The sequence below is a fragment of the Archocentrus centrarchus genome, chromosome 4 (genome assembly GCF_007364275.1).
Source record: "Archocentrus centrarchus isolate MPI-CPG fArcCen1 chromosome 4, fArcCen1, whole genome shotgun sequence".
In the NCBI taxonomy this organism is placed as follows: domain Eukaryota; kingdom Metazoa; phylum Chordata; class Actinopteri; order Cichliformes; family Cichlidae; genus Archocentrus; species Archocentrus centrarchus.
Window position 1 is genome coordinate 1,260,301 of NC_044349.1, and position 17,557 is coordinate 1,277,857.

Below are 17,557 nucleotides of genomic sequence, written 5' to 3' on the forward strand. Positions count from 1 at the left end.
AATGGAGACACCGAGCTGAGAAAATATATCAGGGAATGAGTTCACTTCATCTTTCATTGCTAGCGAGTGATGCCGGCAGGTTATTTATTTATTTATTCCATGCTGTGCTCAGTGCTCGTGTGTTTGCTGTGATTTATTTTTCCAATTCTCTCTTCCAGCAGGCCACCCCTGCATGTTCAGCACCCACAGAGGTGGTGTCCCTTATAGAAATGGAGTTTATAAGCAGTGATTGAATGTGGGGGTAAACATTTTTTTTTTTTGTGTACGTTTCTCCATTTAAAAAAAATTTTTTTTTTCAGCCTGTTTCAACAGATTTGTTGGTAGAAGTCCGTGAAAACTTAAGAGTTTCTAAACCAGCAGTAACGCTCACTGTGAGCACCAAACAGATGCTGTTTGCAATTTTACACACAAGTCAAGTATGATATACAATTCAGACTACATGTGCGTGGCTATTGAGCTTATTTTGGGGGGTTTAACACTGTTGTGAGGTTTTTTGCACCTTGCTGGTACATATAATCAATGTACACTGATTACATTGAAAGTATTGAAAATCTGCCATTTGCACCAGCAGGTACAGGAAGACATTCATCAACGACTTCTTTCCTCAAGCTTCAGACTCTAAGATGATCAGTACGATGAACCACTCATTGATGCGTTCCTGCTCCCATCGAGCTGCTCTCTGCTGCAAGGCTGACTCACTGCTTTGGGCTTTGAAACTTTTTTTTTTCCAGCTCACAGACACACATCAGCAGACACACATCAGCAGCAACTGTGCAAAACTGAAACTCTTCAACTTGAAGAAAAGAAGTCCCTGAGAGCCAAATCTGATGAAATGGGTGGGTATTGAGCATGCATTGTGTTGATGTGGCAAAACACACTCCTGCATCTTCAGTGTGCTGTGAGCAGGTGCATGACTGCACACACTACAGTTCAGGTGGTTTGTACCCAGTGCTCTCCCTCAGAAACCTCCGGATGTTACAGTGAAGCTCCTCACTGACAATCTGAGCCTCCATCCATCCATTTTGTCCCGCTTATCCTGTTCAGGTCAACAGCCTGTCTCAGGGCACAGAGAGACAGACAACCTAACCCCAGTAACTACATGTCATGCAAACTCCACATGGAAAGGTCCAGGCCGAGGTGGATTCAAACCCAGACCTTATTGCTGTAAGGCAACAGTGCTAACCGCTGCGCCACCGTGCTGCCCACAATTTGAGCCTCCAGAACAAATTCAGGTGCACAGCTCGATAAAAGCACCTTATGGCCTGGACGCTGGACTCGTCAGCTGAAAACTGCTGTTTGGTGTCTCGGTTGGCTGAAGACTCAATTCTAATGACCGCTGATGATCCGTGACATGCACCGTGGTTCAGTTTGTTCAAGTCTGCGTTACTGAAACTCTGGTCAGAATGGGACTTCCAGTATAATTAATACAAAGGAGTCATTAAGCAAAGTGTGTTCATAGATTCTCAGTTGTAGTGAATCATGATCACTAATGAGAAGTTAAAAGGCACCGTAGAACCTTTATCACCACTTATTAAAAGATATGTATATTTGTGCCTGTATGTGTAGTTTTCCATTTAAGATGCTGTACAATGATTCCACCCTGGAAAAGAACAGGAAACCATTAAAGCCCCAAATCACCATGACATCCGTGTCTGTGATGAGAGGATATAAATTTCAGCTTCATGAAGGCAGCAGCTGGATGAACCTCCTTCATCTCAGCCTTTATTTGATTTATTTCACTCTTACTCTGTTATCAGACACACTAATCATCCCGTTAATGCTGACAGTTGTTGTCTTGTACCTGACAAGGTGGTCCTCTTTTTGATATATTGGTATTATTTGAATGGCTTTTGTATGATTTTCAATAATACGCATATGTCTTTGCCAAAACAGTGAACTCTGAAATGTTGACACCTCAGTCTGTGTTTGTGCGTTAGGCATTTTAAACTGGAGCTATACTGAACCTGCTGCTTGCTGATCTGCTTTTCATTGCCTTAAAATCCCAAAGCCATTGTTACCATGTGAATTAGCTTATGTGCTATATACAGCAACAAGGTCGACTGACCTGATGGTGATGATCTGACCGAAGTCCAGCTCGTAATTATTAACTTGTGCGATGAATATCGCCGCCACAGCCTCATAGAGAGCGGTGCCATCCATGTTGATGGTTGCACCCACAGGAAGCACAAAGCGGATGATGCGACGGTCAATGTGGTTGTTCTCTAAGAGGCACTTGAAGGTTATAGGCAAAGTGGCTGAGCTGAGGACAACAAGGAAAAAGACAGCAAATAAAAAAAAGAGCTGCTAATTCCTCCCAGACATGCAAACAAATGGAATCTGTTCATTTGTGCTGAATAAGAATAAGACCGCACGCAGCAGATGCTTCTTACTGATTTGAGTCTAACACATGCATATGTGATGACTGGTCACTGCAACAGCCACCAAATCTGATCTCAAAGGAAGTCATAAGCAGGAGAGTTTTACCACATCACGTCTCTGCCAGTCTGCTACTGCTAATAAGGAATGATTTGTTTAAAATATCAACATTAATAAACCATGGCGGCACATTTGGGGGCTTTTAACCAGCTGATGGCAAATCACATCCTGCTGAGCAGCATTTTCAGCTGCTGTGTTTTCACTTTAGCGCTCTCCTAGCTCCCAGGCAGCCACTTGATGTCATTCATTTATTTGTGGGCTGAAAATGAAGCCAGTCACAGATCTAACACAGTAAACAGTGTAGCTGGGCCAAATGCATGCAAAAACACTGACGCAGTCATTTAGATGCAAAATAAAGTCAGTCTATATTACAGATTAGTATCTATCAGCATGCAGACACGTAGACCTGACACACAGACATCAGTGGAGCCTGATTAAAGAAAAGTGGAGCGGCCCTTTACTTTCCCCTCTCTTCCCACACGCCAGATGTTTTCTGATCAGCCAGCATCTTTTTGAGGTTTGTCACAGTAATGTTCCAGTAAAAACAAAGAAAAGAATATGTGTTTAGACTCAGGGATGCTTTATTTGGACTCACAAACCCTTTTTTGAGTTAAGATGAAGCTTCTTCACCTGGACGAAGTTGCCAGTGCAATGAGCAGGGCTTGCAAGATTCCCCGTATGTAAACAATGGGGCTCTTTTTGGTGATGAAGAAGTACATGGCAGGCAGGATAAACAAGCCGTGCAACACCAAACCAAACACCACGGTGACGGCATAGAAACCCAGCTTCTTCCCCATGGCTGACGGATCGCTCATCTCCAGGATCTTTCCAGCCACCAGGAAAACGATGCCAAATGGAAAGTACCTGCGGAGATGAGGGCAGTCAAAGGTCAAGGTGGCTGTAAAATTACTTTATATAAGTCCAAGATTTGGTGACAAGGTTTAAAGTAAAGCTATTCTGGGATGGTGGGAGAAAATAACCCATAGACAGGAAGGATTGTGAAAGAGGAGAACCCCTTTTGGGTGTGAGTAGGATGGTCAAGGCCCTGTTGTAGAGTTTTACACTGGGTAACAAACATGTATTTAATCTGTTTTTAGAATTCGATTAGAGGGCGTGTGAGCACATGTGGCAGTTCGTCCAGCTGTAGCTCAGCTCGGTGACATCGAGACCCAAGACAGAGACTGGGACGGAGCTGGTTGGTCCTAGCAACTGAACTCTCAAAGTAAGAGTAAGGAGATTGTCCAATATTAAATCAAACCAAATTAAGACTTGATCTGAAGAAAAAATAAATTGCAGCATATCTGAATACCCATAAATCCTAGTGTACCCGAGCAGCTTGCATGAGTAAAGGTATGTGTCGGCAACACTGGATTCTGATCTTTCAAGTAACACTTTCAATAATAACTCATCAATAATGTGGTAACAGTGAGGTAACAAGGTTGAAACATGACGGTAATAATATGGCAACACCGTTATTACCACTTATTTACCAAAATAATATCAAATGTTGATATCATGTAACAACAGTGGCTCCATAAGTTGATTAACAGCATATTGAACTTTGTGTAATTGGGTAATAACAAGCCAGAAGCAGGGAAATAATGTGGAAACAAACATGAGACAAAACCAATAAGTAATATAGTAATACATTAATAATAAGGGGGGTATATCCCAGCTCCCAGTGGTTTATTACCTGGAAACACCTGTGGTAGTTTGTGTAATAACCAGGAACCAGGGTTGCAAAATGCTAATACATTTTATACTAATATTTCCTGTCATTGAAAACCTAGGACCAGAATATAATACCTGTTTGTAAATGTAAATGTTAGAATCATGAGTAAAAAGCTTAGTAGCTTTTTACTAATAAAACAGTTCCTCTGAATATAAATTAATTGGCTAGAATGTAGCTCTTACTTTGGTAATTAAGTGGATATTATTACCTTCTCTCCATCTTATTACCACATTATTGAACTGCAACAGAAAGTGCTGATCCACAATAGGCTTTTCTAAATGTTACCTGAAAGACATGCAGCTAAGAAATGAAAAGTCTGACCCAGTTAAACTGGAGCACAGTCGTGTTTTGCTGTCTGTTAGCTGTTAAATCTGTATAACTCGATCTATCTGGATAACAACATATTTTCGTGTAATCTTCACCTCCTTTATCTAGAGCACACTCTTTGCTGAATCACCTGTATTCATATTATTGACTTTATTTGTTTTTAGAAATTCGCTAGCTTAGCTCAGCTAGTAGCTTAGCCCTTAGCCGACTCACTACCAGCATGGCTTCTTCTCCTGTCTCTCCTGCACTTTCCTGCTCTGGGTGTCACATGTTTAGTTACTCCTCGGCCTCCTTTAGCAGTAACGGTACTTGTAATAAATGTAGTCTGTTTGTAGCTCTGGAGGCCAGGCTTTCTGAATTGGAGACTCGGCTCCGCACCCTGGAAAATCCTACATCTAGCCAGGCCCCTGTAGCGGGTGCGGACCATGGTAGCTTAGCCGCCGTTAGCTCCCCCCCAGCAGATCCCGAGCAGCAGGGAAAACAGGCCGGCTGGGTGACTGTGAGGAGGAAGCGTAGTCCTAAGCAGAAGCCCCGGGTACACCACCAACCTGTTCACGTCTCTAACCGTTTTTCTCCACTCGGCGACACACCCGCGAGGAACAAGCTCTGGTTATTGGCGACTCTGTTTGAGAAACGTGAAGCTTGAGACACCGGCGACCATAGTCAAATGTCTTCCAGGGGCCAGAGCAGGCGACATTCATGGAAATTTGAAACTGCTGGCTAAGGCTAATCGTAGATTTGGTAAGATCGTTATTCACGTCGGCAGTAATGACACCCGGTTACGCCAATCGGAGGTCACTAAAATTAATATTGACTCGGTGTGTAACTTTGCAAAAACGATGTCGGACTCTGTAGTTTTCTCTGGGCCCCTCCCCAATCAGACCAGGAGCGACATGTTTAGCCTCATGTTCTCCTTGAATCGCTGGCTGTCTGAGTGGTGTCCAAAAAATGACGTGGGCTTCATAGATAATTGGCAAAGTTTCTGGGGAAAACCTGGTCTTGTTAGGAGAGACGGCATCCATCCCACTTTGGATGGAGCAGCTCTCATTTCTAGAAATCTGGCCAAATTTATTAACCCTCCTAAAAACTGACTACCCAGGGTTGAGACCAGGAAGCAGAGTTGCAGTCTTACACGCCTCTCTGCAGCTACTCTCCTCCTGCCATCCCCCCAAAACCCCATCCCCATAGAGTCGGTGCCTGCTCCCAGACCACCAAAAACCAAAGCTAAAATCAGCAAAAAGCTATTTAAGCATAAAAATTCAAAAACAATAAATAATACAGCTTCATCAACTGCACCAAAGAATAAAACAATTAAATGTGGATTGTTAAACATTAGGTCTCTCTCTTCCAAGTCCCTATTAGTAAATGATTTAATAATTGATCAACGTATTGATTTATTCTGCCTTACAGAAACCTGGTTACAGCAGGATGAATATGTTAGTTTAAATGAATCAACACCCCCGAGTCACAGTAACTGTCAGAATGCTTGAAGCACAGGTCGAGGAGGAGGAGTAGCAGCAATCTTCAATTCCAGCTTATTAATTAAAGACCCAGACAAAGTTTTAATTCTTTTGAAAGCCTGACTCTTAGTCTTGTCCATCCTAATTGGGAAAATCAAAAACCTGTTTTATTTGTTATTATCTATCGTCCACCTGGTCCTTACTCAGAGTTTCTGTCTGATTTCTCAGACTTTTTATCTGATTTAGTGCTCAGTTCAGATAAAATAATTATAGTGGGTGATTTTAACATCCATGTAGATGCTGAGAATGACAGCCTCAACACTGCATTTAATCTATTGTTAGATTCAATTGACTTCTCTCAAAATGTAAAGGAGCCCACCCACCACTTTAATCATACTCTGGATCTTGTCCCAACATATGGCATAGAAACTGAAGACTTAACAGTATTCCCTGAAAGCCCCCTCCTGTCTGATCATTTCTTAGTAACATTTACATTTACTTTAATGGATTACACAGCAGTGGGGAATAAGTTTTATTACAGTAGAAGTCTTTCTGAAAGTGCTGTAACTAAGTTTAAGGATCTAATTCCTTCATTATTATGCTCTTCAGTGCCAACACAGTGCAGAGCAGCTACCTAAACTCTGCTCCCAGTGAGGTCGATTATCTCGTCAATAGTTTTACATCCTTGCTGCGTACGACTTTGGATACTGTGGCTCCTCTGAAAAGGAAAGCTTCAAATCAGAAGTGCCTGACTCCGTGGTATAATTCACAAACGCACAGCTTAAAGCAGATAACCCGAAAGCTGGAGAGGGAATGGCGTCTCACTAAATTAGAAGATGCTCATTTAGCCTGGAAAAAGAGTTTGTTGCTCTATAAAAAAGCCCTCTGTAAAGCTAGGACATCTTACTATTCATCATTAATTGAAGAAAATAAGAACAACCCCAGGTTTGTTTTCAGCACTGTAGCCAGGCTGACAAAGAGTCAGAGCTCTGTAGAGCCGAGTATTCATTTCACTTTAACTAGTAGTGACTTCATGGATTTCTTTACAAATAAAATTTTAGACATTAGAGAAAAAATTATTCATAACCATCTCAAAGATTATTCTTCATGTTCGGCTGCTTTCAGCACTGCTGGTATTTGTTTAGACTCTTTTGCTCCAGTTGATCTTTCAGAGTTAACTTCAATAGTTACTTCCTCCAAACCAGCAACATGTTTGTTAGATCCCATTCCTACTAGACTGTTCAAAGAAGTCTTTCCATTTATTGATGCTTCTATCTTAAAAATGATCAATCTGTCTTTATTAGTTGGCTATATACCACAGACCTTCAAGGTGGCTGTAATTAAACCTCTACTTAAAAAGCCATCAGTGACCCAGCTGTCTTAGCTAATTATAGGCCAATCTCCAACCTTCCTTTTCTCTCAAAGATTCTTGAAAGAGTAGTTGTAAAACAGCTAACTGATCATCTGCAGAGGAACGGTTTATTTGAAGAGTTTCAGTCAGGTTTCAGAATTCATCACAGTACAGAAACAGCATTAGTGAAGGTTACCAATGATCTTCTTACAGCCTCTGACAGTGGACTCATCTCTGTTCTTGTCCTGTTGGACCTCAGTGCAGCTTTGATACTGTTGACCATAACATTTTATTACAGAGATTAGAGCTTGCTATAGGTATTAAAGGTACTGCTCTGCAGTGGTTTGAATCATATTTATCTAATAGACTCCAATTTGTTCATGTAAATGGGGAGTCTTCTTCACACACTATGGTTAATTATGGAGTTCCACAGGGTTCTGTGCTAGGACCAATTCTATTTACATTATACATGCTTCCCTTAGGCAGTATTATTAGAAACCATTGCATCAATTTTCATTGTTATGCAGATGACACTCAGCTTTACCTATCAATGAAGCAGATGACACACATCAATTAGTTAAACTGCAGGAATGTCTTAAAGACATTAAGGCCTGGATGACCTCTAATTTCCTGCTTCTAAATTCAGATCAAACTGAAATTCTTGTACTTGGCCCCACAAATCTTAGAAACATGGTGTCAAACCAGATACTTACTCTGGATGGCATTACTTTGGCCTCCAGTAACACTGTGAGAAATCTTGGAGTCATTTTTGACCAGGATATGTCCTTCAATGCACATATTAAACAAATATGTAGGACCGCTTTTTTGCATTTGCGCAATATTTCTAAAATTAGAAACATCCTTTCTCAGAGTGATGCTGAAAAGCTAATTCATGCATTTATTACTTCTAGGGTGGACTATTGTAATTCATTATTATCAGGCTGTCCTAAAAGCTCCCTGAAAAGCCTTCAGCTGATCCAAAATGCTGCAGCTAGAGTACTGACAGGGACTAGAAAGAGAGAGCAGATTTCTCCCATATTGGCTTCTCTTCATTGGCTCCCTGTTAAATCTAGAATAGAATTTAAAATCCTTCTCCTCACCTACAAGGTCTTGAATAATCAGGCCCCATCTTATCTTAAAGACCTCATAGTACCATATCACCCCAACAGAGCACTTCGCTCTCAGACTGCTGGCTTACTTGTGGTTCCTAGGATACTTAAGAGTAGAATGGGAGGCAGAGCCTTCAGCTTTCAGGCCCCTCTTCTGTGGAACCAGCTCCCAGCTTGGATTCAGGACACAGACACCCTCTCTATTTTTAAGATTAGGCTTAAAACTTTCCTTTATGATCAAGCTTATAGTTAGGGCTGGATCAGGTGACCCTGAACCATCCCTTAGTTATGCTGCTATAGGCCTAGTCTGCTGGGGGCTTCCCATAATGCACTGTTTCTTTTCATTCACCTTATTTACATTGTTTATACTCCACTCTGCATCTAATCATTAATTGATATTAATCTCTGGCTCTCTGCCACAGCGTGTCTTTTCTGCCCCCTCAGCCCAACCGGTCGCAGCAGATGACCCCCCCTCCCTGAGCCTGGTTCTGCTGGAGGTTTCTTCCTGTTAAAAGGAGTTTTTCCTTCCCACTGTCACCAAGTGCTGCTCATAGGGGGTCGTTTTGACTGTTGGGTTTTCTCTGTATTATTGTAGAGTCTTAACCCACAATACAAAGCACCTTGAGGTGACTGTTTGTTGTGATTTGGCGCTATATAAATAAAATTGAATTGAATTGAATTGAATTGAATTGAAAGCGGAGTCATCCATACCTTCAAGTACATAACAAAAGAAAATGCTTTACCATATAACAATGGCAACAATTCTAAGGACAGCCTCATTCAGGCTCTGGCAGAAGTTCACCAAGGCGCTGCCGTTTGGCCCCATCCTCCCCAGCATAATACCTGTGGAAACAAAGAAACCATCTGAAATGATGAAATCTCTTCAACTCTGGCAGGAGGTATTCAGCAAATCTCAGAGAAGAATAACACATGATTTTACCCATGGTGGCTGAAAAAATAACAATTCCAAGGACATTCATTCCATCGCTTGTTCCTTCCCGAGTCCGGATAAGAACGTCAGGCGGGGGGGTCAGGTCAAGAGCAAAGTTCTGGATGTCGGTCCCATTGTCGTCCTGAATGCCGTAGATGAGCGCTCGCCGCGTGGTGGACTCTGACTGCGCCTGACTCACTGCTGGTCTGCTCTTCACTATGTACTCGCTGCTTGTTCGATACTGTTGCCAAGGAACAGAGCGAGTTGTTCTTAAAAAGAAATCCTACAAAAATAAGTCTTTGTGTTTGAAAGTGCAGTCTGTGTTATCAGAGGTCATACCTGCTGAAACGTGGCCTGGACCAGATTTGCTGGAAACATGTTGCTGTAAGGCAAGCACATGCAATTACTGAACCCCTCTAAGGGCTGAGCACACAGTGAAAGCCATTGTACTGACCACTGCAGTACATACATCCCATAATTATTTCATCCCCTGCTGAAATCTGCTCACTTACAAAGAAATCAACAGTCAGAATGTGAACCAAAAATCCAGTAAAGTTACAAATTGATCTGCATGTCATTACGTGAAGCGAAACGTGACTCAGGACTGAGGACTGAAAGAAACGGCACAGGCAGCAGGTTCCACCGACAAAAGGCTCCATAATGCAGACCAGACAGCTGTGAACTCTGTCCAAGATAAGCAATGGCATAAGACACAATCCATCCTTCCTTCCTTCCTTCTTTCCTTCCTTCCTTTCATCCAGGCTTGAACTGACAGCAGTCTGTCCTGAGGGAGTTTAACCTCCCTCTCCCCACCCACCTCTTCCAGCAGGTCGAGAGGTGCACCAAGGCGCTCAAGAGAGATAACGGGAGTCGTCCAGGAGGTATCATGGTCAGATGCCCAAACCACCTCAGCTGGCTCCTTTCGATGTGGAGGACTCCGTAACTGTTCCCCTCCTGAATGACCACCAAGCTTCTCCCCCTGTTACTAAGGGAAAGCCCAGACCCCCTTTCCAGAGGATGAGATCCTGAGACCACCGTACCCAACACCCTCCTCCACCCACTGGGAATGAGTCTGATTTACTGTCAGCATTGTGACCCCAGCTGTCACTGCAGCTGCACAGGGACAGAATAACATATAACAAGACAGAATAATCCTGTACCTCTGATGCACCCCCCTAAAAGACACCTTGAGGGATGTGGCCGAATGCCCTCTGCTTGGGTAACAAGCAGAGGGCATTCAGCATTAATTGATACCACCATGGGGGGTATCAATTAATGCTGTTTGGTAGTGTTGCATGTTTAATGTTTCCATTAAACGGTTTAAGCAGTAGTGAGATGGTTTTGCAGCTCAGCTTGTTTTAAAACACAGAATTTTGAAGTGCTGCATTTCAAACCTGAACCACCATCTTTCCTGATCTACCAGGTGGGTTTGGTGCCCAACCCAACAGGCAAGTGAAAGTTAAAGTGAAAATGGAGCAAATATGAAAGGAAATAAAGTTAAAGAAAAAAAGTGGAACAAAGTGAAAACACAAAAGACCGAACGGATGACCAACCTGCAGCCTCCAAACACGGATGCTGGAGGTTCAGTTTTGTTGGGAAATGTAAAAAAACACTAAACATCTAAACATGATCAATTAATGCAGTTTTTTAGGTTTTATTCTTTAAAAATTGCTTACCTATGTTTTAAATGAATATTAGAATAACAGATTGAACTTTTACACAGAAACACAATGAAAGCACTAAAAACAAAGTTATCATATTGTAGCTTCAGGGTGACCCCCCACACACCCACACACACACACACACTGTTTGATACAGTGCATTGATATTCATGCTCCTGTCTAAACAAACCAACTTGAATTGTTTGCCTGCGGTTGCTGAAATTGTGCAATCCAGAAATTGGAAGCGACCAACTTGGAAAGCTTGAACTCATCATTTTCACAGCCCTGTTTCATTTTCAGCATTTTTTTTTTTAAACCATGACCATAACCTCACCTTAACTTCGTCCAAATGTCTTTGGCTGCTCAATCCAAACTTTCTTGTCACGCAAGCATCGGCTTGGCTTTCCAAAAACTGACTTTAAAAACAAACCACGCACACATCCTGCTCTTGGATACGCTTCCTGTTCAGGTCTGATAATAACCTCCCAAAAAAGATCACTTCATCTCAGCCTCACATTTCCCATTACAGCTTATAAAATGAACTAAATTGCATTTGGATTACTCAGCAGCACACTGTGAACAGCAGACAACAGAAGACTTTAACTTTGAGAATGACTCGGAGCTCATGGCTCTAATGTTAGAAACCTCAAAATAGATGCAGTCATGTGTTCTTTATTAGGACATAATGAAAGGGAAGCTTGGCTTCAGGTTCCATCCATCCATCCATCCATTCACTTCCGCTTATCCTGTTCAGGGTCGCGGGGGGCCTGGAGCCTATCCCAGCTGACACAGGGCGAGAGGCAGGGTACACCTGTACAGGTCGCCAGCCTGTCGCAGGGCCAACACAGAGAGACAGACAACATCCACACTCACATTCACACCTATGGGCAATTTAGAGTTTCCAATTAACCTAACCCCAGTAAGTGCATGTCTTTGGACTGAGGGAGGAAACCGGAGTACCCGGAGAAAACCCACGCAGACACGGGGAGAAGAAGCAAACTCCACACAGAGAGAGAGGCCCGGGCGGAATCAAACCCAGACCTTCCAGATGGTATTCTAACTGTGAGGCAGCAGTGCTAACCACTGCTCCACTCACACATTCATACCCATATCATTCCAAATCTAACTGGAACCATTCGACCGATTAGGCTGCTGAGTGAACTGAGTTCTGTCTAAAATAATATCATGACAGAATATTTTCAGCCAAGAGAATAAAAATGTCAGATTAATTATGTTGTACCATCTTATTCTCTCAGATCATTTCACATATTGAAACTTTAAAGTATTACAATTTTTATAATACTAAAAAAAGAGCTTTCCATTCAAAAATCATTTTGCCCCATAAATATTACAATATTACAAATATTAAGATGATGATTGTATTCCCTTTTGTCAGAGGCCGATGGAGGTCTGGGTCTGCGTTTCCTATTTATGGTCTTTAAGCTGCGGGCAGCTCGACATAAATATGACTGTGCTGGACAGTTTATTCAGCAGTGGTGAGGACATGTTTCTGCCACTGAACAGAATATGAAACTCGTCACCAGCAGCAGCAGCTCTGTTAGTTTTTACTGACTGCATTTATAAGGTCACTGCTCTGATTGTTGGCCTCAGGCTCGCCTCACCGTCATAAACAGCCTGAAATAAGATGCTCAGATTAAACCGCCAAACAGATCCAGAGAGGTGGAGAGCGCCAGGCCGCCGTTAATAGTCCTGTTACAGATGCTGCTTATGAGAAACTGTGTGCTGTCTCCTATTAAAGAAGATTAAATGCTTTCTTTAGTCAACAATGAAGTCATCCCAGAACACAGACAACCAATAGATTTAATCCTCTGTCAGGATTTGTTACAAATCCAAACAATCTGAGAAAGTAGGGTGCAGTCAGGATTGTGTCTGCTCTACAAACACACCATCACCTACTTACCTGCCACTCAAAGGATTACGGTCCCTTCAAAATCTGTTTGTTTTTGAAAGAAAAGCACATTTATAGCCAATATTATATAATAATGAATAATTCATGATTTTTAATGGATTATCTATGCAGGTGTACAGAGTCCCATTTTCAGCAGCCATCGCTGTAAAAGGTGGAGTGACCTCTGTGAAATTTCCCAATTATGTTATAAAATCTGTTCTTTTGATTAAAGCAGCGGTTTGATCAGCTGAGAGGAGCAGCCGAGCTGCCGTAAGCTCAAAGTTTGAAACTTGTCAGGATATTTTATTGTAAAAATAACATTTTTCTGTGTTTTTGGCAGCAGTTTGTCTGTGTGCAAGATTCAAAGACAGTTTTCCTTTTGTTTGTGGACCTGAAGCATCCACACTCAGCTGCAGACTCAGAGTCTGAGATCCTTTCTTATGAGACTTCTACACTATAAGATGGGATTTCTCAGCCAGTTTTGCCTCCGTTCTCAAATCACCGATTAAACTGAAATGAATGATGAAATGATGAGCAGTGCAGGAGCATCTCATACAGCACGTGCTGCTAAAGCCAGACACTTCAGCAGCGTGGCCTTTGCTGCTGCCATCAACTGAGAGAAGGTCACATTTATGTTAAAGTCATAGGCTGGACATAATTCTTTGGAAAACTCAGACAAATGTTCTGATCTTACCGGATCAGGTCCAGCAGTGCATCTGCAGAACTCATGATGGGCTTGCCGCTGTCCTCGGAGTGCTCTTTCTGGGCCGCACCTCCCGGATGGATGATGGAGACCATGATGATCCCCACAATCACAGCCACAAAGGTGGTCCACAGGTAATAAGATACCGTGATCAGACCGAGCCGACTGGAGCACTTTGCATCGAGAGCTGCCAGCCCTGACATCAAACTGAAAGGAGAGAGGAGACGTTAACCTTTCCACCCCAGATTTACTCGTACTGCCTTTAACTCTGATGAAATATTCCACCTGTCAAATTTTTCATGCTTTGCATTATAATTCTCAGAGCCAGTCCAGCTCTTTTTCTCTGTAGCCCAGGTGAGAGTGGTTTGAAGATGTCTGAGCGTGGTGGCTCACCATCTGAAGGCTGCAGTCGTCCCTGTTGCATTCACACCTTTTCCGATCACTCTTTTCAAAGGATTCAAAAAGCTTTATTGTCATTCCTCTCATGCAAAACTCCACAGGAATGAAATTCAGACTCTGAGGTCCGTCCAGTGCAAGTTGCTAAAGAAACTATGTACAGTGTAAATTTAATAAATCGAGTCATTCATGTCACGGTGCTGAGCCGTTGGTCAGTGTAGTGTGTCCTTTTTTCCTTGAGTTTCTGTTTGTTGTTATATTTCTGCTGTTTCTGAGTTTGCTCACTGTTGTCATAGTTTTCTGAATGCTGTTATTAGTTATTAGTATTTAATTATTATTAGTAGTATTTAGTTTTCCTTTGATCTTCTCGTTTTCCTCACATCTGTGTTTCAGGGCGTGTTTTGTCCCTCTGTGTCATCGTCCCTTGTTTCGTGTGTTCTCAGTTGTATTCTTTGTGTTGTGTGTGTATCTCATGGTTGGTCACTTCCTGTTTTATTTTGACAGTCCCTTGTCCCGTGTGCTTTGAGTTCAGTTTTGCTTCCCTTGTGTCATTAGTCTCATGTGGTTCACCTGTCCTTCCCTGCTGTCTCCGCCCTCCCTGATCACCTTCTGTGTCCCTGATCCAACACACCTGAATCAAATGGCTGAATTACCTCCTCAGTATGCAGTCAAGTTCTCCAGAGTCCTGCTAATGACTTCTATATGTGACTCAGGTGTGTTGAAGCAGAGACTCATCTGAAACCTGCAGGACACCGGGCCTTGAGGCCTGGAGTTGAAGAGCCCTGGTTTAGAGTTTCCCTTTTGAGCTCCAAGGTTGTTTTGAGCTGTATTCCTGCCTTGGAAACTGGAACTTTATTAAAGTCTCTTCATTGAAGCTGCTTTGAGTTCTGCTCTCTCTCTCTCACGTCCTGCGTTTGGGTCTGACCCTGCCTGCCGCACAGCTGACACGTAGCAATTTAAGAAAATAGAATTTAATAAATACCAACCTATAAAGAGGAGAGGTGGTGTGGTACCTGAGCAGTCCGCTCTGTTATTGCACATCATGTTGTCACGTATTATGCAGACAGTGGTTTTATTGCATGTGAATATTGTCAGTGATCTGAACTCAGCTTCAGGATAGAAGCTGTTTCTCAGCCTGGTTGAATCTGATGCTGCGTGACCTACGACCTGAGGGGAGTGGGGAGAGCAGTCCGTGGGTGGGGTCCCCGTTAATGCTGGAGGCCCTGCTCCTGCATCTGCTGACATAGATGTGGAGGTGCTTTTCCTTTCCACTCAACTTTTATTAATCTGCTTCCATGAACAGCCAGCGTGCTCAGTATTTATATTATCTCAATGTTGATTTTACTCAAACTCAACATTTCTGTGAGCTATAAGCCATAATCATCCAAATTAAATTAAAAAGTATTGAAATAGTTTAAGTATATATAAATATAGAACATCCCGGATTTTAAAAATGCTTCAGGGCTTAACGGTTTAAAGTTTGAAATTGGTTGTTGAGATTTTAGGGTCAGGGTTTTGATTTCCCATGAAAGCACCCAATTGAAGGACATGAGTGAAAGATTGCAGTCCAATTCTTTAATCCAAGCAGGGTCATCCATGTACAACACAGCAAGTAAAATGAAACAAATCAGCTAGGAGAAAAAAATCCAAAAAAGTCGCACACATGGAGGCCAACGTGAAGATGACAGGAAGGAGAAAACTGGCTGGAAAATCTAAGAAAATCAAAAACCAGCAAATCGATGTGGCAGGGTGAGTGATAAACTGATTGGGAACAGGTCACAATCATTTTTTTCCTTTCATGGTCCAGTGGAATCTAAAGGAGGTAATTAAGGAAGCAGTGAAGCACCTTTCCTTCTAATTAGGAGAATTGGAACTCTTATTATGGCGACCACACAGAGACTTCCAGGTCACTTTACTGACTGACCTCAGCCGATACAAAGGAGGGAGAACTTGGTTCAATTCAATTAAATGGCATTTTATTTGTATTGCACCAAATCACAACAAACAGTCGCCTCAAGGTGTTTTATATTGTAAGGAGAAAACCCTACAGTCACCTGATCCAGCCCTAACTATGAGCTTCATCATAAAGGAAAATTCACTGAGACATGAATGTTTAAATTCTGCCAATGATGAGAAAGGGTTTTTTTTAAATATATGAAAAGTTGTGATGACCTTGAACTTCAAAATGAAATCATTTGTTCTTGGGCCCTGAAACAATATTTGCACAAAGTTTCATCAATTTTGGTTCAAACCATTTTGAGTTACTCTGCTATTAAACAAACAGACCAACACCACTGAAAACATGACCTCCCTCCACCCATCATGGGCGAGGTAAAAAAAAACCAAAACAATTTCTGTTTCACACCGAAAGCATCGCGTGTGCATCCATGAGAAACAACAGGTGTGGTGATCACACACTCTGAAGTGAAGCAAATGGTCTCAAATAACATCTGCAGTGAACACAGCCACGTACGCTTGGAGCAAAGGCCCCACAGGGAGGAGGATGGGTGGATGCATAGCTGGATTAAACTGCAGGAGGCTGCTGTTTGTTTTCCAGTCTCCTCTCCTGCAATCGCAGCAGCGCGCGAAGCTCCAAAAGTTACAGATATGGACGAAGATGATTCAGACAGAGCTTAAATATTTAATCTTCAAAGCAAACTTTGTAAAGCAAAGTAAAAACAAACAAAAAGATAATGAGACAAACGTTCCACCAACATCAAAACCAAAACTTAAACTAAATAAAATGTCTCAAAACAAGTTTATGAGGAAATATTTTCCATCTGTCAGCAAACAAGACAATAAATACAAAAAAATGCATCAATTTACAACTGTTTTAATGGAAAATCATACTCAGTGAGCTCGGTGTATAGCTTGGATCATATATTACATGTAATCTTTGTTAGTAATGTTACTGGTACACAGTCAGATTTATGAAACAAGTTCCAACAGAACTTCAATAAGATGGAAGAAACAAAGCAAAACAGTGAGTGGAAACATGCAGGCGACACGCTGAAGGTGTCAGGTCATCAGCGCAGAGGTGTCACGTTAAGGTCACTGTCAGATTTTATCTCAGAGGAAACAACAAAGAAAACCACAAAGTTTTGATTCTCAGGGTGTAAAATAATACACAAGCATGTCTTTTACGGGACGGTTTTATGACAGTGAGATGGAGCTGCTCCCAACACAGCGTCAAAATGGTGTGAAAGCATATCTGAAGCCAAACCAGCGTCCTTCCAAACATAACCAAATAGCTTTTAGCATCCACATTCAAAAAGTAAAAAGCTGCTGGAAAATAAAATAAAAGGAGGTGAAAAAAAGCAGTGAGGTGTGTTAACCTGTGCTGCTGCCTCCAACTGTCTCTGCTGTTCAACCCACAAATGCACTTTCCTTACAAATGTGGCTCCATTTAAGGGAAATAAACAGGCTTTCCAGCCCTATCAGATTTATTGCTAAGACGCATCATTGTAACAAAGAAATAATTAACCAAACACAGATTTCCTTTTTGTGCTAAGTTTATATAAGGGTTGCAGTCATAACTGACA

General features: G+C 42.0%; 1 protein-coding gene across 1 annotated transcript in view; it reads right to left on the reverse strand.

Moving 5' to 3' along the window:
- slc1a7b (solute carrier family 1 member 7b) overlaps positions 1-17,557 on the reverse strand; it is a 49,199-nt gene that overhangs the window by 5,428 nt on the left and 26,214 nt on the right. Inside the window, exons 3-8 of the mRNA XM_030726946.1 lie at positions 13,611-13,826; positions 9,686-9,728; positions 9,356-9,587; positions 9,159-9,258; positions 3,067-3,300; positions 2,066-2,260 (exon numbers count right to left, since the gene is read on the reverse strand). Coding sequence (XP_030582806.1) covers positions 2,066-2,260; positions 3,067-3,300; positions 9,159-9,258; positions 9,356-9,587; positions 9,686-9,728; positions 13,611-13,826 — 1,020 coding nt within the window. The remainder of the gene's footprint in view (positions 1-2,065; positions 2,261-3,066; positions 3,301-9,158; positions 9,259-9,355; positions 9,588-9,685; positions 9,729-13,610; positions 13,827-17,557) is intronic.